Raw genomic sequence first — 22,214 nt, 5'->3', positions numbered from 1 at the left:
GTTCATTTTTAAGTATAAATCTTCTCTTTTTTATATCAGTAGTACAAATTGAGCTGTATCAATCAAAATTGCAAGGAAGAACCTCTTCTTTCTTGTAGACAAAAGCTTTAAACTATCCCAGTCACGTTCAAACCTCGGCAATCTTCTAGAAGCTCAAACTCCCAAAGGGCTGCATCAGGAGAAAAAGTTCCAAATACCATGTTTTTTCCTCCAGAAAAATCACACTATTTGTCTAAGTCATTATCAAGTTTGGATTTTGCCTTTTGCAGGGAAAAGAACAGAAGCACTCATGTTATGGCCAAATCATTTGGGAGCCAGTACACACACAAAAATACAGTATGTTTCTCCTGCCACAAAAATCTAAGAATCCCTTGGGCCTGCTAAAGCCTTCTCTCTCTGATTCGTGGATTTCTGTCCTGGATTTGGGACATGATAGATTGCAGGCACTCATTCAGAGAGCAGAGGGCTCAGCTTGCTACTGAAAGTGAACTTTGCGATAAAGCACATAATATGAGGCAGGGATGATAAATTTCAACGTAGAGAGAGCCTGTGGTCATGTATTACTGGACACCTGAGTTTTAGTCACAATCTCTTTGTGACTTTGAGCCAGTCACTGCCTCCCTGATTCTCTATTTCCTTTCCTGGTGGATAAAGTGAGAGGATTGGATTAGATGAGCCCTGTCCAGGTCTAATATGGCTTCTTTCTGTTATAGGGAGTTCACTATATGCTACAGATACATGTGATCCTCAATCTCTTATCTGAATAAAGAACTGTTTTCTCTTTAACAAAAGTCAAGTTAGAAACTCAAGAAATGCCTGAAAAGGTAAAATGTTGCACTTGGAACTGAACCCTCTTTGAATAAAGGATAGGGGTGGGGGAAATAATCTTTAATTTTCATCAGAGAAGACTAACCTCAAACTTAAATGGATTTCTCTAAGCACATTTATAATACCTGGCCAGAATTCAAAGATTGCATGCACTGAAATACTACACTCTTGGCTATAAGTAATTTTTTAAGACAGCCCTTTACAAGCCTTCAAATGAGACTTATGACATTTTCAGTGAACAATAATTTTAATTGTGAATAGTGTGTATGGGAAAATAATTTTAAAGGCAGAAATCTGACATGTGAAAAGAGGTATTTTTATCACAATAGAAATAATCTTTTTGCATTACTAATACTTAGAACAAATTTAAACACAAGTGATATCGAGTGCTCATAAGAGGTTTTTTCTTTCAATTTTTTCTGAATTAAGATGTGATTGAAAATAAATGATAACAGCCAACAATTATTGAGTGCCAGGCATATCTAAGAACTTTACACGTATTCTCTTAATTAGCTGTCATGATGCTCATATCAGGTAGATAGTTTGATTAGCTCCCTTTTACAGAAATGCAAACTGAGGCTCAGAGATGTTAAATAATGTTTTAAGTCATTCAGTTATTAAGTAATACATTCAGAAGTCTGAACCCATGCCATTTGGCTTTAGATCCTGTATCTTAACCACTATGTAATATTGCCTTTTGTAAAAGGTGCAAAACACTTTGTTGTGATGTCTATTTCATTTATTCCACAGGTATCTATTATGGGTCAGGGTCTCGTTGGATAGAGCAGTGTAAATAACAAGGACAAAACTGCTTGCACTCATGGAGCTTACATTTTATTGTAAGAAGGCAGTTACTTCTTAGTTATAGATCAGAAAGAAAAATAGCGGTATGATAGCTGGCAATAGTGTTACATAAATAATTAAAGCAGAGTTGGGAAGTCAGGAGGACAGGAGCAGAACAGGAAAAATTTTTAAATAGGGCTTAAATAATATTGCCACCTAGACAGAGGCAAGAATAGTCTTTGTGAATACAATATCATCCATTAAAAATATAGTGTTGACCAAACTTCCTTTGGTAAATCTGAACCTCTTTGGTTATTCCTTTGTAAAAATTGTGTTGTTTCTCCCACTAAATACTTGACCAGGTTCCTCATCACTCTCTAAATGCAAGATAAAGATAGTTTTTTTTAGCAATTTCACGTTCATAAATTTTTGAGTTACTGTAAGCCCTATGCTCTTTATTGTTTAAAGACAAAATTAATTTACCTCCAATACCTTCTTATCACTGTATTAAATGTTCTCATCTTAAACATTACAGATTTTGTGAGGAATCTTCCTTTGATTCCCCACTCTAAAGTCCTCCATGGATTTGACTAAATTCTCCGGCCCAGGATGTGCATTAGCCCTTTAAGGAAAGGCAAAAGAAAAAAATGATGCAAGAGGTCTCCCTGAGACCCAGTTTCCTTTCGCCACTACTCTCCCACCTTCTCTCCTCATTGAGCAGGACAGCAAGCATACTTAGAATAGGACAAGAAAAAGGACCAAGAATCTGTATTCTGACCAAGAGTAGGGCTGCTTTTGCTTAATCCATGAAATGGAGAAGCCAAATTATCATTTGTTTTTCATTGAGAAATCTGCCAGGAAGTGTAACCAGAAGCCCCTCTCTCTAGAGGAACTGTCTCCACACACTTCAGTTCCTCTGCTCTAGTTCCACCCACAATGCTGATGGTAAAAACTTTCCAAAATGAGCTTCTTTTACACCTAGAGGGAAAGGACTCTGTCCCCAGTATCTCACCCAAGGGAAATCTTGTTCTATTATTAAATGATTTATAGGGAAGGGAGAATGGGTATACAATGCCTGTAGGTGGAAAACTGGTCTTGCTGTGTTGTTTTTACTGTTTTTGAAAAAGGAAATATACATCTTTCAAGCAAATTCTAAAAATCTTTAAAATTTTGTATTAAAAAAGTCTTCCAAGATAAAATTCTATGTAGCATGTATAGGACTAATTGGACATTCACCAACTTGTCAATAAAGGTGTTTCTGGGTGATTAAGTTATTTATGATTTTTTATTATCCTCTTTTTAATATATTTTTATTTGATATGTAATACTTTTATAATCAGAAAAGGGAATGTTATACATTTTAAACCTGTTTTCACAGGGGGCTATATATTTCTCACTGTATGTTTTGTAATATTATTTTCAAAATAAAGCAAGTATGTAAAAATCTTAAAATGTGATAAGGAAGTGAATCTATACTCTTCTATCTGTTCACAAGATTTTACAATAAATTTTTACTTTATTTTCTCAGTCTTGGAGAATACAAAGCATTGTGTATGAAAATATTGTTTCTCTTCCCTAAATATCCACTTAAAGGTAAGGTGATTTTGGATTCAAATAATAATTCTAAAATTCAGAAAATTTTTCCCTTGAGGAAAATCTACCGAACAAATTAGAACCTGAGTCAACATCAGTCTTTTCTTTACTAAACATGACACAAATGCTAGCAATGAGCTTGATTTTTTTTTTTTTTAACTAAGAAAACCTGTTTACTGACCTCCCAGTGTTAGAAAGAGGGAACGCTGGAGTATCCCTGGTGTTTTTTCCTGGCAGGAAAATGTTAGCATTTTAACATTTGGCAAGCTGAAGGTTTTGACTCTGAAAAAAAACTTAAAGGCACAGCCATTGTATTTTTATTTCACATTTTATTGAGTTTTCTTTTTTGGTGACTTGTTGGATGTTTTCCCACTGAAGTGAAAATATTTTACATATGTATGTTTGGAGTATCTTTCTGGGAAGTTTGTTTTGCTTTAGAAAATATTTTTAGGAAAAAAAGAGATTCGAGACACTGCATTTTGGATATAAAAGCCAAAACTCTAACATGTTCATTACCAGTAATATTCCTTTACATTTTTCTGCGTTATATCAATTTTTAAAATTTATCCCATCCATAAAATTGGGTTCTCTACACAGTTAATAATTTTCAGTTTAAACTGATTCATTTTTTAAAAGAATATTTTTTTCTCCTGTTGGGTCTGAGTATTAACCATAATCATGTCAAGGTAAAGATGATATTCAAAAGGCACTATTCCTAATCTATTGCACTCTCCTCTCGACATTTTGAAGGTCAGTCCAAAAATCCTCACCCTAGGGGCATTAAGCCTAAAATAAATTTCCAAGAATCTCTCCCTAGGCCTTGGAGATGACTGAGAAATCTTGCACAGGAAAACACCTCTGGTGAATGGATTGTAGGTGACAAAAGCCAGGGAAGGGGCCTTGGAGATTTCACTGAGGGATAGGGAGAGACCAGTTTAGGAAAGCAAAGAGGAGATCAAGACTAGAGAGGTGCCCAGTTCTAGATTACTTCCCAGGAACACTTGACCTTTTGCGGGGAGCGAGAGGGGTGAAGTCATAGGTACAGGGTCTGAAAGAAGGCCCAAAGTCTTTATTTGGGGTCTCTATGTAGCAATAACTGAAAGGGTGGAGTGCATCTTTTCTTTCTCAGCTTAACACTTAGATTCAAGAAGCATTTAGTTTTATTTATCAAAATACACACAATGAAGCAAATGAAGCTGTCTCTCACAGTCGGCGTGCCAGGCTATGCTCCTTGACACCCCCATCCCATCAGTCCTTTCGCCTCGTATTTCGGGGTGCCTCTGCAGGTGGCGCTGGGGGCACTGCTGAGGGCTGGCGCTAGGACCTCGGCTGCAGCCACCACCGCGGCCAGGCTGGAGGCCTCTGGCAGCAGCTGAGCGCCTTCCCCACCCCCGCCCCTACTCAGCAGAGCTCATTAACAGGTGGAGTCGCACCCGGGGCGCCTGAAATCCCGCCTGGCTCCATAGAAACAAATCCTGCAGACCCAGAGCACCATCTGGGCGGGCTGTTTTTTGCGCTCTACGGGGAGGTCAGCATCACACGGAGCAGGGGCACCCGAAGGACGTGCACACCAGAGCGCAGTGACGCCCCCCATCCCTTTGTGCGCTCGGCGGCGCCGTCTCTGCTCCCCGGCTCCCCGCCTGGCCTCAGCCCCTAGCAGCCACGGAGGCACGTCGACCATTTCTCGAGAAGCAGGTTACGCCAGGGCAGGGAGGCGGCGGCGACAAAGTGCGCCCGCCGTGGAAAACCCAAATCCTTTGGGGCGCCTTATTCTGGAACGAGGCACAGTGTTCGAGCCCCGCGAGTGGGTTCCAGGGTACTAGGAGACCTCGCCCAGGAGTTCCCCAACCCCTCGGGGCCGTCGCCCCTGCCCGCGGCCTCCGCTGCCCCTCGGAGGGTATAAGTCCCACCTCCCCGAGCCCCCGCCGGGCTCGATGCTTTACCTGTTGGCGGCCAGCCGAGAAGCGATGTAGCCGCCCGGAATCTGGGTGATGATGTAGCCCCAAAAGAAAGAACCGTGGATCATCCCCACGGTTTCCGGGTCCCAGTTGAATTTGGCTTTCTAGGGGAGTAGGAAAACAACAAAACAAAAAACAGGTGGAGGGAGAGAGTAGAGTTAGTGCTTGGGCTGAAAATTCATGTTCAGTAATTCTCGGTCGAACAGCCCTCACCGCCCGGGGTACTCCCAGCATTCTGAGCATGGGGGTGGCTTAATTTTCGTTTCGTAACAAAGTTGAAGCTGTATCTTCTTACGGAGAAGAAATGCCTCTTTTAACTGAAAAACCGTGCTCGTTTGAAATGGATTGTGATTAATAGCGAAGTTGGGCGCCCTGGCTTTGCTCCCCGACGACTGCCAGGAAGGTCGGATCACCTCTGCGAGCGAGGAGTCATCAGGGCTTGAGTTTGGGAAATGAGGACTCCCCACAAAGGGATTCTGTTCGCTGGCTGGGGAAAGAGACACCTGACGCGGGTCCACTTAGCCGACGCCGACCACGCAGTAGTGGAATCGCTTGGAGAATGGAACCCAGCTGGAGAAATTCTGGGGAAGGGAGGTGGGGAGCTTGGGATGGAAGGTGCTGAAGTCGGAGGACCTAGTAGGAAGGATGGTCCCAGCACAATGGGGATGGGCATAGGCCAGAAAGATTTGGAAAAGCCCGGGGAAACTGGGGGACTCAGTGGAGGGGAAGGGGTTGTTCAGAGGTGGTCAGAAGAGCGGGAGAGGGTGTGTCTGAAGGTCGGGGCCTAACTCCGCCCTCACCAGCCTGGTCCGCCGCACAAGGTGAACCTTACAGTACACTGGGGTGAACTCTCTGCGCAGGAAAGATGAAAGAGCCCTTATCCGGCCTGGGGAACTGGGGACTCTTATTTTTCCCCCCTTTGAATAAAATTATGAAACCAAACGCACTTTGCACTGTTTCCCGGAATACCCAGGGCCCATCAGCGCTCACAGCTTCCCATCCACAGCCCGTCCCAAATTTTGCATTCCAACCCCCAACCCTTGCTCTGCTTGGCTTACGTTAGCTCAGATCACTAAACAGGAAGTCAGGACCCACGGGTTTCTTTGACCTTGACGTCGACCCTCCTCTCCCTAATCGTCACCCAACGCACATCCTAAGATTACGGGACTGGCTTCCCCGTGACCCCGAGACTGTCCTGAGCTGCATCGGCTCCTCTCCGACAGTCAGGTGGGACGCTCCTAAAGACCCCTCGGCTAAAACTGCCCATATGTGTGCACAGTTGTTTGATTTGTTTTTCGGTTTCGTTTCATTTTGGTTATGGAGAATGTTGGCGAGAATTGGAAGCCGGGGAAAATTATAACTAATCTGCTGCTCTATTCTTCCGAGTAAAAGAAAATAGTTCGATTTAGATTTAGCGGACAGTATTAAGGACCAATTCCTTGTATAAAGTCACTCTCCTCAAAAACCTAGTGAGCCAGATGTTTTATTTTACACTTTGCAGGGGAGAAGAGGAAGGCCCAGAGAACAGAAGAGACTTGCTCCAGCCTGAAAAGGGCTTGATTATACTGTCGCGTCCCAATCTAGAAGGGCAGTGCTCGAGGGGCCGGACAAGCCTTCCTCATTCAATGGGGATAGTGGGGCTCAAACAGGTGAAGTGGCTTTGCGAAACCACAGGGCCAGCTGTTGCCCACCTCCTTGATGACCTTGCCCCCGCGGTGGATGGTGCTGTTGTTGACCATGTCCACGATGGCCACGCCCAGGTTGCAGCGGATGCCGAAGGAGATGCAGAAGCCCAGGCCGCTCATGATGGCGATGATATAGCGACGTGGCAGACCGAAGCACCTGCAGTCGCACAGCGGCGCCTTCTTCTCAGGCACCTCCAGGGGCTTCCCATCCTCCGTCAGCTCGATGGTCTCCCCGGTCTCCTGCTTCTTCTCCAGCACCCTGCGCGGCACACCGTGGGGAGGCAAGGACGCCACGGGTTAGGCACCCCGACGCCGGCCCGTTACCAGTTCCCAGGACCGGTCAGGACTCGGGGGATGGGCCCTGACCTGCTTCCCCTCCCTCAGGGGTTAGGGTGCTGGGGCGCCACCAGGCTTCAGGACCTCCCGGGCTCTCCAGCCTTCTTCCAGGCTCCCTCCCCGCGGCAACATCTCTTCAACTTTAATATCTTCTGTCCTATGGCAACCAGTGCCCATTCCCTCGGGATCCACCCCACAGCGCCTTGATTCACGTACACCGCCTGAGCCTAACTTTCTTGCGGGGTCTGCAGTTTGTAAGGGTGACCCGAAAGGCGCCTTCTCAGCGCCTGTATAGACACCTCCCGCGTGCAGTGCTCTGCCCAGGCGACAGCCGCTTTCATCCAGCCACCCAGCCTCCCGAGGGCTGCTCCCTGGTGGGCGGGCCCAGGCACAGTCCTGCACCCACGCTACTCCTTCCTTCCCAGCCAAGTTGAAGCTTTCCGGGTTGAGGACACCGGGATCCAACCCCCTACCCGCCAGCTAAGCCCGGGAGCCCCTGGCACCAAGGCCTGTCCCGTCCGGTGCCCAAGCGGAGAAGGTCTGCGAACACTCTTTCAGTGTCACGCACTCTCCTTTCCCCTCCTCCAGCTCCTAGGATGCCAGTTCAACATTTACTCTCCTGTTACACAGCTTACTCTTTTATCCCTTGTTACTTGAGTTTGAAACAAAGGCCTCCACAACATATGGCCGACACCTAAGATTCCTACTGCCAGAACATGAATAATTAATTATTCACAATCTTGTGTCACTACTATCTCAGTTACAAACACCGAAAAATGTCATGGACCCATTTCCAAAGAAGTAAAATGAGACTCCCAGATTATACCAATGCACCCGCAAATCAACTCTGGTAAGATGTTCCACACCAAGGTAGAAGATCTCACATTTATGTTTCGTTTTGTGTTTTTTAACTTGCATAGTATTTCCTAAGATTTCACCCCACTGATTCAGTTGCTTTTAGGCTTTCTTCCTTGTGGGGAGGGGAAAGGGGAAAGCAGAGTGATAGAATGGTTTTACTAAAAGCTGATAGTGTTGTTTTGGTCCGCAATATATCAGCGAAATTTCTGTTTAAAAGAAGAGGAATGTGAAGGGTAACACACCGTGGACCCTTGAGATGGATATTTAAACAAAGAACCTCTCTGTTTACGATTTGTAGATGTTTTCCAATCCACCATATATCTTTTTTCTATGTGTGCCCCTTTAAATGATTATATCCACACACAATTGTTTTCATACCCGCAGGTAAAGCGAATGAAAATTTTAGATCAATTTCAAGAATGCATAGCTTGGGAGACAGCTGTCAAGCAATCTGAGACTACCAGAAAAAAAATGTCAAACTTCCAAATTCTACAAAATACCAACTGGGGAAACATCATAACTGTATTTGCGGTTATGTTAATACTTATTCCTAAAGCCCAATTCCAATGTTAGCGTACAGAGCAATTTATTCTAAGAGAGAAAAATTCAACAAATGTGATTTTTTTTCATATTGGCTTCATGTGCTCATATATGCAAAGTTAAACTCTGCACCTGAACTCCCCACCTGATGGCAGTTGAGCTGGGAAAGAACAGCTCTTTCCAGGGTAGCTGCGGGACTGCAGGGCCTTTGCAGTATCTACTGCCGCATAGGTGCATGATGGTGCCTACAAGAAGCCCACCAGGACCAGAGAGATTTGGAAAATTGGGAGGTGCCTTGGTCATTTTCTTTACATATCCTATACATTTCCAAAGGCTTCAATTTCTCAAATGCAAATATTAGCGCTCTCTTAGAATCATTTATCCTTTTGTTTCTGCCCCTTCTTCTTGATTTTCACATTATTAAGAAAATGTGTATTCATTTAATATTCTTGAAAAAATTTAAAGTTGTAAAATTTACAGAATAATTAGTATAGTGACTACAGGGAAGATTAAAATTTTAAATCATTTCTAGTACTTCCAAAGTCATTTTGCTGGTTATTATTATGGCTTTTCTTAAAAGCACTGTGACATTTCCCATGCAAGAAATAGACTTCTAGGAGAGGTCAAATAATTAAAAATGCATATACATTGTTTCAGATTTAAAGAGAGGAACTGTTTCAGCTATCAATTATTGATATATTTTGATTCTTCTTCCTTCAGTACAGAAGGAAGATTCCACTGGGGGATTCTCTACTCAAGTGGTTTTAAAGCTGAGACCCAGCTTTCTTTTCACCACTACTCTTCGGAATTTTATTGTTTAATTTTTTAGGTGGTTGTGTTTTTTATTCATTTTTCTGCATTAAAGGAATTTACTTTGGTGTCACTATAAGCAACACAAGAAAGGCTCTTTGAACAGGTGCAGGTCATTTCTTAATTGTAAAGAGGATAAATCCTCGGTAGGAAAGGATAAGAATCTGCAGGTACCAAAACAAAAATCACACACACACACACACACCAGACAGGTTAATTTAGTGCAACATTCCTGAATTACTAAGTAGGTTTCCAGAGCAGCCCCGCTTCAGCAATGAGCAACAAAAAAGATTTTCCGAACATATTACAATCTCTCTAAGCAACCAGGATTTAAGGAAATAGCTCTGCAGATTTTTTTTTCAGGCTGAGTCCCAGGCAAACAGAGGTTTGCTTTTCCTTACCTGTAGATCTGGCCGAGGGATTTTCCAGCAAAATTCTTTAGTCCCTCTTTTCCTGGGGTCAAAATCCTTTGTTTTACCGACTCCATTCCTGCAAAGCGTGGTGTCGGCTCTTGCCAGATTTAAATAGAAATCGCTAGGAAAGGGGAGAGTTGCGCATATTGTCTTAATCGCTTAAGGTAGTTGTAGGTTTTTTCTTCTCAGCAGAACGGTATCGGTGTGCCTCTTGCAAGAGTGCGAGTGAGAGGGGAGGGAGAGTGAGAATGAGAATACAACAGAATAGCTGCATGCAACCCACGGGTTTCCTAATAGGAGAGTTGGTAGACACAATCAGAAAGTCTCATTGGAAGGGGAGGATCCGGTGGCAAAGGGCGCACGCAGTGCCATGGTATTTGGGCGGGTGCAGATGAGTCCTTGTCCTGGAAGTCAGTCCACTGGAAAACAATGTAAATTCCCGGTTTTGAAAGCCTTGTTGCTGTCAAATCTTCTGCCTTTTAAACGTGGGCGGAAATACCACAGAACCCTTGTGTAAGGACAAAGTCAAAAGAATAGTACTTTTAAAAATGGTGCCTTTGCGGTAAGGAGCAGAGCAATTCCAAGACTCATGGGAGCATCTTAGGTCTCAAGTGAGCGATACTGCTTTAGTTTTTCCTCCTTGCCCACGATCTCCTCCCATCACGCCGGCGCAAACTCCGCTCTGCGGTAGTGTCGAATTAAGATGGAGAAAGCTTGCTGCTCTTTGAGGACGTGAGTAAATAACAGATACACTGTTCTGATTTGGGCAGCGTCAGGGAAGATTTTGTTTTCAGCACCGCTGACAGAGCCCGTCTGGGCGCTTCTCGGAAAAATGGTTCAGCACCAAGGACAGAGTAAGTTTCAGGAAAAGGGGAGGTTTCTTTTGGCTGGCCAGGTTGCCAACTTTCTAGGGGAACTGGGAGGATGGCCCTGACCAAAGACTATACTGGGGATCTTCAGGAATGGATGCTATGGAAACCAAGTGAGAAGAAGTCATCATCGCCAGGGTTTGCAGGGAGCATGGTGCATTTAGCTCTGCAAAAGAGAAAGACTTTATTAAAAATTGACAAGTTACTTCTAGTTTCCTATGTTTTGCCCAGCACGCTGATGCCAGCTCTGACAGTGTTGCAGGGAAGGAAGATTACAGCACATTTTACTTATGTTTGTGTTATTCGGGGCACCGGGGCTCCCTTGAATATAAAATATATGTATACAAAGTGCATAATTATATTGTTCCTGTGTTTTGTTTTAACCCCTGATAGGTAAGAAAAAAAGGAAGGAAGAAAGGAAGATAGAGAAGGAGGAAGCAAGAAAGAGGGATAGAGGGAAGGAGGGAGGTGGGGGAGGGAATAGAGAAATAATTAAAAAAAGAATAGTTTTCCTGTGTTCTTGGTTAAATAAAAGAAAAGCAGTTTAATATAAATTCCTTGGAATTGTATACTTCTTCACTTAACTAATTTTCAGCACACTACTGAAATACCAATATACTGATGAAATTTGTGGCTATACCTTGTGCTTGTTAACAAATTATCATTGATGATATTTTCAAGATTTATTTAAAATTATTTATAATCGTTTAAAATGTAATTTTTATTTTGTACCATCTTCTCCTAAAGCAGAACTACAGAGAGAAATTCATGTAAGATATTTGCTTTCACATATATAGGAATAGCATCAATGAATCTATTTCATTAAGCAAAGCAAGAAAACAATGCAAGCTTAATGTTAATTATTAATGCATTTGACATGAATCACGGACCTCTTAGATGAAATTCAGGCAAATAGTTACAAAACAGATTGTCCTTGAAACACATTCGCAAAGTCAAAATCCTTGAATTTCCTTTAAGCCAACAGGGGGAGTAGATTTTTCTTAGGGATTCTGTTACCATATCTCAGAAGTATGGATCCAAGTACAGAAACATGTAAGAATATTACCCAAATAGGCCAAATAATACAATGAATATGCATACACTGAATGGATAGCTGAAAAAAATTTCAAAAGTAGCTAAAACTACCATTACTAAATTTAATATTTATCAAATTATATTTTCTATGAATTATAATAAAGAAAAGGATACCGGAAGCATCTTTCTCTTATTTTGTTATGCATTAAAATATATATTGCCTATTACAATACTGAACAAGATTTTTCTAAAACTCTGGAATGCCTCGAAATAGTATCTACCCCCAAGGTGATCAACTGTAAAAAGGGAAAAAAGAAAACTCATTAAACTACCTTCCTCCAAACAAAAGATTCAAGCTAGTCAGGACTTGACTCATCAAGTGTTTTTCAAAATATCTAAGTTTTTCAAATCTTTAGTGACCAAGTTCATTAAATTTAATTCATTTAGGGATATCCATTATTTTGAAATTCCAGAAAGTTATATAAAAAATAGAAGTCAAACAGATATCTGTGAAGCTACGATGGTGACATAAAAATGATTTTTCCAAGCATTCCTGCCTAAGTTTCACCCAAAATGATTAGAGATTTAAACCACTGGCAAACTTGATTGCTAAGTCATGTGTGTGTGTGTATGTGTGTGTGTATATTCATATATGCACATATATATGAATGATACAAATCCAACACAAAAGCATTGTTTGTAGAGTAAAATAATTACATTCATCTTATTGAAATCAATGTCATTTGGCTCTCTCCTCCATTCTCTTGATAAAAGTGTGAGTGTTTAAATCAGAATTACTGCTAATATTAATCTATTCATACTAAAAATATTTATTTAGTGCTAAAAATTTCACTAGGTTCTGAGGCTGTTCCCTGAAAGATCTCACAAGCTGCATGGGAAATAGACACATAAATACAATGACAGATACTTCTGGGTGAAACTGGACAAGTTAAGTAACCCAGCCTGGGAGTATAAAGTGTACAGAAAAGATTTCAGGAGGTGATATTTCCTTGTCTGTCTTAAGACTTGAAGAGAAACTTAGTCCTGTAAAAATGATGACAGCCCAGGAAATTGGGTGGGGAATGATGGTGGCACTTGGGGAGATCCCAGCCAGAGGAGAGACATCTTGAGCAAAGTCATAAACAAGGGGAAAATGTTGTATGTGAAAAATTACAAGAATTGTTGCTAGGCTACAATTTAGGCTATTCTTAACAGCTACACCCAATATTAGAGACACATATTTACATATTACTTACTAATCCAACATATTTTCTTCATGCATGGTCCCCAAATCCAAACACTGAACATGTACTTTTGTGACCTTACTTTCACCAGATTTATCTTTATGCAAGGAAATATTAGTAGTTATACATATGGCATTCATTTAGGGACATTGAAAAAGTCTTCCATTCTCTGGACACCTTCCCTTACTGTTAATATTTTCCATCCAATTTTAGCCTTAAATTACATTATTAGGCAATTCTTTCTCTGGTAGAATTGTCCCCTTTATCCAAGCACTCTTAGCAATAAAAGGAGAAGGTTTCATTGACTATAACTAACATGTGTAGTGTTACAATTTATGAATGACTTTCATTTACATTATCTCATTTATTCTTTGGAATGATTCTTCAAAATAACTAATTTCATTCCCAGTTTATTGAGGAGGGAAATGAGATTTAATGAATTGCCTGAAGTCATGCAACCAGTGATGAAGAAGCAGTATGGGTTAGAGTAGTTTTTCACCATTTAAGATTTTGTTAAAATACAGATTCTGATTCCATAGCTCTACAGTGGAGCCCAAAATTCAGCAATTCTAACAAGTTCAGGGCTGCATCTGTGGATCACGATTTGAATATCAATGGTGTAGATTATGAAATGTGAAATCAACTGACCTGCGTTTGGGTCCTGGCTCTGCTGATTAGCATCCCTGCAACTTTGAATCAATTACTTAACTTTAATAAACTTTGGTTTCCTTATTTGTACAAATGAAGGCTTGCAGTAAGTGATCTCTATCAGCCCTTCCACTTATAAAAGTCTCTGACTTTTTCATTAATTTATTCATTGATGTAGAACACTATTTTCTTCATTTCTTCCACCCTAAGATTTTTTTTATTGTATTTGAACTAAACAGCTAATAATGAACTGAAAAAAAATGCCAATGATATAGAGAAATATGTTCCTTTCTGAAAGTTCTTACATATTTAAAGAAGTCAATTTATTGTTTGTGTTTTACTGAGTATTTTTAAGTTTTATAAGCAATTGTTTAAATAATTGTCATCATAGTAGTCTTTGAAATTTACATACGATATTACCCAATAGCAATGTTACGTTTGCATTTGTTTATATCTTTGTGGTAGGAAATACTTTTGAGAGATCATTTAAATGTCTTGCAAATGTTGCCCTCTGGTGGAAGGATATGTTATTATTTTAGAAGCAATTGTCTTTAATTATGTAATTAAAACTGTTTTTCTTCCTTCCTTCCTTCCTTCCTTTCTTTCTTTCTTTCTCTTTCTCTCTTTCTTTCTTTCTTTCTTCCTTTCCCTTCCCTTCCCTTCCTTCCTTCCCCCTTTCTTCCTTCCTTCCTTTCTTTCTTTCCTTTCTTTCTTTCTCTCTTTCTTTCTTTCTTTTCTTTCTTTCTTCCTTTCCCTTCCCTTCCCTTCCTTCCTTCCTTTCTTTCTTTCCTTTCTTTCTTTCTTTTTCTTTCTTTCATCCTTGCCCTTCCCTTCCTTCCTTCCTTCCTTCCTATTTTCCTTCCTTCCTTCCTTCCTTCTTTCTCTCCTTCTCCTCCTCCTTCTTCTTCCTCTTCCTCTTCCTCCTCTTCTTCTTTTCTTCTCTTCCTCTCCCTCCTCCTTCTCCTTCTTTCTTGGCACTTGTTAAATTAAAATCTACACCTAAAAATATGAAGCATCCTCTGTGGGCAATATGTTTGCAATTACCTGACAAAATACTAAATGTCCTTAGAAATAACTTGGTTGTCTGGGAGTCCCTCAGTTAATGAAAGAGTCATTATAAAGAAACTTCACTCTGTTAAGATTTAGAAATGACGTGGTAATCATGGGGTAAAAATGGGTTAATGTTTTCAGTCCCAACAGAATAAATTGTGATAATTTTATAAGTATTTTGAAATAGTTATATAAGTTTGATAAGCTTCCTTTCTCATCACCAAATATGCATATATATATATATATATATATATACTATATATACTTAAAGACATTATAATTAGGGCTATTTATAAATCACTGGTAAGGTGTTTTTAAGGCAAATTTATTTCAAAAAATATTTATCAACAAATATTCACTCAACAGATATTTGCACTCACTGTGGGCTAGGTTCTCTCTAGGATGTAGTAAACCAGTTGACTCAGCACAGTTTTATAGCTTTTCATAGCAGTTGTACAGCGTGCACATTCCTAAAGAGAAAACTGCGTTGGAAAGGTATTTTATAGTATGGCTTTATTTGACTTTGAATACTTAAACCAATGTTCATTCTAATTACACCCTTCTTTCAGGTTGAGGCTATACAAATAAGCCCTAGGATTCATCTGTGACTTTTTTCTTACCAAGGGTTTTTAAGTGGATGGATTTTAGTTCAGCTTTATTTGACTTTGCAGTGTTAGCTTCAGAGACATTTCCAAGAAATTATGATTATACAATTTCTAGAGAAACAGAGATAGAAGAAATAATTTAGTTTGTCTTACCCACATCTGTGTACATAACTCAGTACTTTGCACTGCTATATTCAATGGCCTAATATAAATTATCTTTTGATTTACCTGTGGTCTGTCTGATTTAAAATTTGGAAGTAGGGAGTTCTAAATAAACTGTAATCTTAAGTATATATAATTAACTACCAAAATACATGTATATAGTCATATACGTAATGTGTCCTTTTTGTGTGCATCTTACTCTTTATAATTTACCATTAGAAAGATGTATACATTTTATTCCATTTCTTTCTTCGTGTACCCAAGAGGAAAAAATTCTCATTCACTTACACAACATTGTCCCTTGGAAAAACCCAAGTGTTAAAGTGAATGAAGACCAACTATTTCTCTTCTAATGCCAGAAAAGTATTCCTAGTTTTGAATCCCACACTATATACATAGAGCAATGCGATAAATTACAAAAGGACTTTGAAAGTATTAGCCTCTTTAAACTCTCAAAAAATATTTTTCTTAAAGTAAAAGCTGTGATTGTATAAGAGAATACTGGAAAAAAATTAATAGAAAAGAGATGCAACTTGTAAAGAGAATTAAAGAAATACACACTTCAACATGAAGGAGCCTAAAACAGAGATCACCCTGACTTAAGGTATTTTACAGACTAATAAATAGATTAAATGACAAGTAATATGTAATGTTCTTCGGGTCTGATGAAATATTACCTAATTGAAATCTCTCTCTCGCTCGCTCGCTCTCTTTGAGTCCTATAGGGATGCTATTTTGCTTTCATCATCCTGGGTTACTGATTCCCTTTGGGTACCATTATGCTTATCATTCCAGATTGTGGAATATGGTATTCCTTGGAAGAAAGCACATAACATTATTGAAATTACCCACTTGGCTGCAAACACCTAGAGATTGTCTGTTTAACTTCTTCACACTGTTTTCTAAGTCATACTGTGAGAGGCAGAAGGTAAAAAATTTCATTTCTAGAATATTTAAAGTTACCCTTTCCAGAGTAAATATCTGAATACATAGTTTGATAATAGGATAGAATATTTAAAATACAGAATATTTAACTGCTATAAGCATACTCTAATCATAATTTTGGAGAAGGAACAACAAAAATGTAATGAAATGCAATGGCAGCTATAAATGTTTTCGAACTGCTGCCCTCTAGTGATCAAATAGAAAATTTTCTTTGACGTAAAAAGGCTAATCTACAGCTAGTTGATTTTAATTTTTTGAAAGTCAGCAGGAAAACATGCTTCAAATAATATTTATATTATATGTATGGCTTTTTTCCTAATACAAAGAATAAAAGGGCACTGATAAATCAGGATTGAATAATTGTGCAATTTACACAATTTTTTGTGCTTGTCAGTGGGATTATAATAACAGTAAATACACCATTATACCGTGGTGAGAACCACAGTGGGTAGGTTTTATTGTGTAAAATGGAGAGGCTGTGGTCATTCACTGAGACTCTGGATACAGAGTGCCAATACGTTCGGTCATTCATTGTGGAGAAGCAGAGTCAGAGCTCTTATCAAACCATACCTGAAACCTGCCCTCTAACTAGACTGATCTTCCAAATTTTTGAGTCAATGAACCCCATTTAATTAACACTTAAGCCAATTGGAGTTGGAGTTTCCATTACTTACGACTCAGAGTATTTTGATTTATCACCTTAAAAGTATTTTATGAATGGATAAATGGATGAATGGAAAAAGGATGGATAGACAAATCCAAGGTTTAGAATATAAATTAAAAGTACTGGAAAGAGGGAAGGGTCATGTAAGAATAATTATAGAACAAAATATTAGAAAGGCAGAACAGGGTAAGACAAAAGGTAGCCTTAAATTTCAAGTTAATTCAATTAAATGTTTATTACCATTGCTAAGTCATAATTACATGCTTTTACTGGATACCAGGGAAGAAGAAATAAATAAGACACGTATCTTGTTCTCAGAGGCCTCAGATTTTAATTAAGAAATTTAGATTTTTTTCTTATGGATAATTGGAAAAAAATTTTTAATCATGAGAAAAGAAATGATTTTATCAAGCACAGTAATGTTCTTAGAATTTTATCAGGCAGCAGTGTGATAAACTGTGTGGAGAGAAGATGAAGGCAAAGGGGTCTCAATTCAGAAACTAGCTACTGTAACAGTCTGTGTGTGAGCCAATAAAATATTTTAAAATAATAGTCTCCTAAAAAAAAAAAATAGTCTCCTTTCCCCTATGATCATCAGACTTTTAAGTCATTCAGGAATTGGGGAAAAATTATCCACAGACATGTAGATAGTACAAAAGAGCCATCACTAGAACACTTGTTTAGATCAGTTTGAAAATTATGGACTCAAATGACATTGGGAGATTGCTTCTGTGAGATAACTTAATTTCTAATAAGTGTATTTTATTTCTCCCTAGCCCACTCTCCTGTTTTCATCACTGGCATGACCCCAGACATTCAAAGAGAAAAATTAGCACATTTTTTTAGTGAGTGGAGAAAAGGAAAATGTCAATGGCAAATGGCATCAATCAACAGCCCTTACTCTTCTACCCTTGGGCCCTTCACCATCTAAAAATTCCTCCTCGGGACAGATGCAGCTAACAATGGATCTGATGGGACTGACTCCTTTTAGACTGAGATGACTCAGGAGCAAATGAAACCCCCATTCTTTGGCCACTTGTATTTTCCTTCTAGGGATAGTCCTCAAGGTTGAAATGAGTCTTGAAACAATATCAGGACGTGCAAATTGTGTGCAAATCAACCCCGATATTTGCATGGATCTCAGCTTTCTTATAGTGCTTCCTATCCTGGAGGCTATAAGATCAGAAGAGGGTAGATGGGGAGAGGAGAGTAATTTTCAATAGTTCATGACTTCATATTCTCGGGAGGCAAAATTTTGGTAATAACAGAAATTAAAGAATTTTCTACCATAGCAAGTAAGACAATACAAACATATCTCTAATGCATTATACATTTTACATTTAGTTTAACTTTTATTTTATCAAAGTGATATATGAAACTAGATTTAGAAGTCAAATTTTTTTTTAACAGCAGCAGTCCTTTGACTCATTTAACCTACTGACAATTCTTGCTACTAAGAGGTACCACTTTTGTGGAGAAGATTAAATGAGTGTGTGTGTGTGTATGTGCATGTGTGTGTTAAAGGATAAGGGAGTTCCTGGCATAGAATAAGCACTATATGTGTCAGCTATTATAATCATTACACTGCTCTTGTCTGATGTTCAATTTTTGACATCTATTGACATCCTCCTTTGAAAGATGAGGAATTAATTTTAATTCTGCTTTACACTTCTCCCTCTCTCTCTCTCTCACACACACACACACACACACACACACACACACACTTGCTATCCCCCATTCTCTCACTAATTTTATTTAAATAAAAATGTAATGTTAATATACCAATCAAAATAATAATGACAAGCAACTCTCACAGGATCACACAGTTTAGTGGCAGAGTTAGAATTCCACCTCAAGCCATCCACCTCTCCCTGCTCACAGCCAAACTATAGGGCTACTTTGCTTTCATTTCCTTTCTGTTTTTTTTTTTTTTTTTTTTTTTTGCAGTATGCGGACCTCTCACTGTTGTGGCCTCTCCCGTCGCGGAGCACAGGCTCCGGACACCCAGGCCCAGCGGCCATGGCTCAACGGGCCCAGCCACTCCGCGGCATGTGGGATCCTCCCAGACCAGGGCACGAACCCGTGTCCCCTAGCATCGGCAGGCGAACTCTCAACCACTGCGCCACCAGGGAAGTCCCTCATTTCCTTTCTTATATACCATTTTCTTTTCCCTAGAGTCCATAACTGTATCCTGCTATGTGTTGATGTTGTTTTATTATGTTTCTATATTCCTGTCATTAATCCATCTCAAAACATACCAAGAGAACTAATTTCTCTTGATATAATCAAACTCATCAGGTAATCCATTAGTTTCTTTTTCTCCCCTGGATACATTTCTCCTGGAGCTTTCTGCCCTTCAGTCTACACTAGATGCTTTCTAGTTCTGTCATATAGATGCCAACCTGGAGTTCTCAGTCACCATCCTTCTGGGGGGCTTTCCATCTCTCTTCTGTGTCACCTCCTTGCTTTCTGGATCCTATATCCTTCCTGGATTACATACTCCCACAGTTTCCTAAACCAGGAGCCTGTTTATGTATATAAACAGGGGCCTGCTATTTATTTATTTATAACAAATCTTGTTATTTGAAACACTGCAAATGTGAAAACTGATTTTTTCTACCTTCACACTTGATTGATAGTTTGCTTCTATGAATTCTAAGTATTGATACAATATTTTTTGATGGTATTATCTCATTGTTTTCCATCTTCTAATGTTGCTATTGGGAAGACTAATACCATTCTGATTCCTGAAGCATTGTGTATGTTTTTTTAAAAAATCCTTCTCTGGAATCATTATGGTACTCTATCTCTAGTGTTCTGAAAATTTAATAAGGGACTTTTTGTTGTCTTTGTGCTTGTCACTAAGAGGCAGAGCCTTGTAAGTCCTTCAAATCAAGAAACATTCTTATTTAATCTTCCTGATAATTTCTCCTCTTCCTGTCTACAGGAGTTCTCCAAGGTTTTTCCTGAAGAAGATTAAACATCTGGTAACCAGCATTCTAGGAGCTGAACTGAGAAAGGAGCTGGGGATAGAGTCTTACTATTCAGTATGAAAACTTTCATTTTTCCTCCTGACTTCAGTAAGGCATCTCATCTCACCCCAGACCTCAGCTACACCTCTGTCCTTGAGGTCTGGGACTATATGATCACCCTGCAGAGATATATTTCCATATTCTTCCATGATAGGTGAGGTCCATTTGCTTGTCTGCTCGTCTGTGTAGGCTGGGGTGGGTCTAACTCCTCTTCATATACAATTGTGGCAAATCATCATTTTTTAACCCTCAGTCAACCATCCTGCTTTCAGAGTTACCTGGTCATTTCAATTTCCAAGCTTTTCTACAGTTAATGCATGAATTAGATGAGTTCCTTTTGGTTTCCACTGAAAGGCGTTTAGAAATCACCCTTCCCCACTCTCTAGGTCACTTTTCATTTTTCTATCAGCTTTCCATCGTCTAAAGGCTGGGTAACATCTTCTAAATATTGTTGCCTGGTGTCCCACTTTTTTTTTTCTTGGGGGTTTATAGCTTTTTAAAAAACTTTTTCACCATCATTTTAGTGAAACGTTTGGAGAAAATGAACACAAACTGTATGTTCAATTATCCAAATTTAACTGGAAATCTGTGTCCATTTTATATTTAAAAGAAAACTCAGCCGAAAACTTATGTCCACACAAAAACCTACACTTGAATGTTTTTAGCAGCTTTATTCATAATTACCAAAACTTGGAAGTAATCAAGATGTCCTTCAGTAGGTGAATGAATAAGCTGTGGAATATTATTTACATACAATGGAATATTATCTAGCGCTAAAAAAACATGAGCTATCAAGCCATGAAAAGACATGGAGGAATATTAAATGAATATTACTAAGTGAAAGAAGTCAGTCTGAAAAGGCTACATACTGTATGATTCCAATTATGTGAAACTATATGACATTCTGGAAAAGGCAAAATTATGAGACAGTAAAAACATCAGTGGTTGCCGTGGGTTATGGGTAGGGGTGGGTTTGTGGGGGAGGGATGAATAACTGAAGCACAGAGGATTTTTAGGACAGTGAAAACATATCATATTGTTGGATACATATAATTATACATTTGTCCAAACCTATAGAATATATAAGACCAAGAATGAACCCTAAAGTAAACCACAGACTTTGGGTGATTATGATGTGCCAATGTAGGTTCATCAATTGTAACAAATGTACCACTCTGGCGGGGGATGTGGATGATGGAGGAGGCTGTGCATGTGTGGAGGCAGGGGGTACATGGGAAATCTATATAATTCTCCTCAATTTTGCTGTGAACCTTAAACTCTTACAAAACGCCTCCATTTTTTTTAAAAAAGAAATCCCTACCTTCACTGTGTAAAACTCAAAAGAGGGCCCATGTTTCTCTCTTTTAGGCATAGATAAAACGTAACATTCATCACAGAAAAAATTCTAATGTCTGAGCCTACACCAGTTTTAAATTTCCTCATTGAGATCAGAGTTAGATGATCTCACGCAGAATGTTAAAGTATCTCCTCTCTAATGAAGCCTACTTCTCCATCTCCATCTTTTTTTTTTTTTTTTTTGCTGTACGCGGCCTCTCACTGCTGTGGCCTCTCCCGTTGCGGAGCACAGGCTCCGGACACGCAGGCTCAGCGGCCATGGCTCATGGGCCCAGCCGCTCCGCGGCATGTGGGGTCTTCCCGGACCGGGGCACGAACCCGTGTCCCTGCATCAGCAGACGGACTCTCAACCACTGTGCCACCAGGGAAGCCCTGCATCTCCATCTTAATGGTTCTCATTCTTGCTCTACACACACGAAGAACACAGCCAAGTGTGAGGGACTTTTCACTGGCTCACTATCATACTATCCTTTAAAATTTTTTCTTTGTTCTAGATCTTAATACTATCTAAAAATATCTTTTCTCCTGCTTATCTGTTTTAGTGTCCTGTTGCTGTGGTAACAAATGAACACAAGCTTAGTGGCTTAAAACAACACAAATAGAGTTCTGTAGGTTAGAAGTTGGACACAGTTCTCATGAAGCTAAAATCAAGATGCCAGCAGGGCTGCATTCTTCTAGATGCTCTAGGAGAGAATCTGGTCCTAGTTTTTTGTTGTTGTATGTTTATTTTAAAGAAACTGATGTTTATTTTCAGTCAATCGTATTCCATTTTTCTGTGGAGGAGCCCGTGGATGAACAGC

At 39.6% G+C, this 22,214-nt stretch overlaps 1 protein-coding gene across 1 annotated transcript in view; it reads right to left on the bottom strand.

Annotated features, from left to right (window-relative positions):
- Window positions 1-9,878, bottom strand: part of SLC17A6 (solute carrier family 17 member 6) — a 36,217-nt gene extending 26,339 nt beyond the window's left edge. The window contains 3 exon segments of the mRNA XM_032640690.1: window positions 5,148-5,266; window positions 6,854-7,106; window positions 9,793-9,878. Coding sequence (XP_032496581.1) covers window positions 5,148-5,266; window positions 6,854-7,106; window positions 9,793-9,878 — 458 coding nt within the window.
- Window positions 9,879-22,214: the final 12,336 nt, after the last annotated feature.

Source organism: Phocoena sinus, chromosome 8, assembly GCF_008692025.1.
Source record: "Phocoena sinus isolate mPhoSin1 chromosome 8, mPhoSin1.pri, whole genome shotgun sequence".
Classification (NCBI taxonomy): Eukaryota; Metazoa; Chordata; class Mammalia; order Artiodactyla; family Phocoenidae; genus Phocoena; species Phocoena sinus.
The sequence above is the reverse complement of the archived record's forward strand: the minus strand, read 5'-3'. Positions and strand labels throughout refer to the sequence as shown.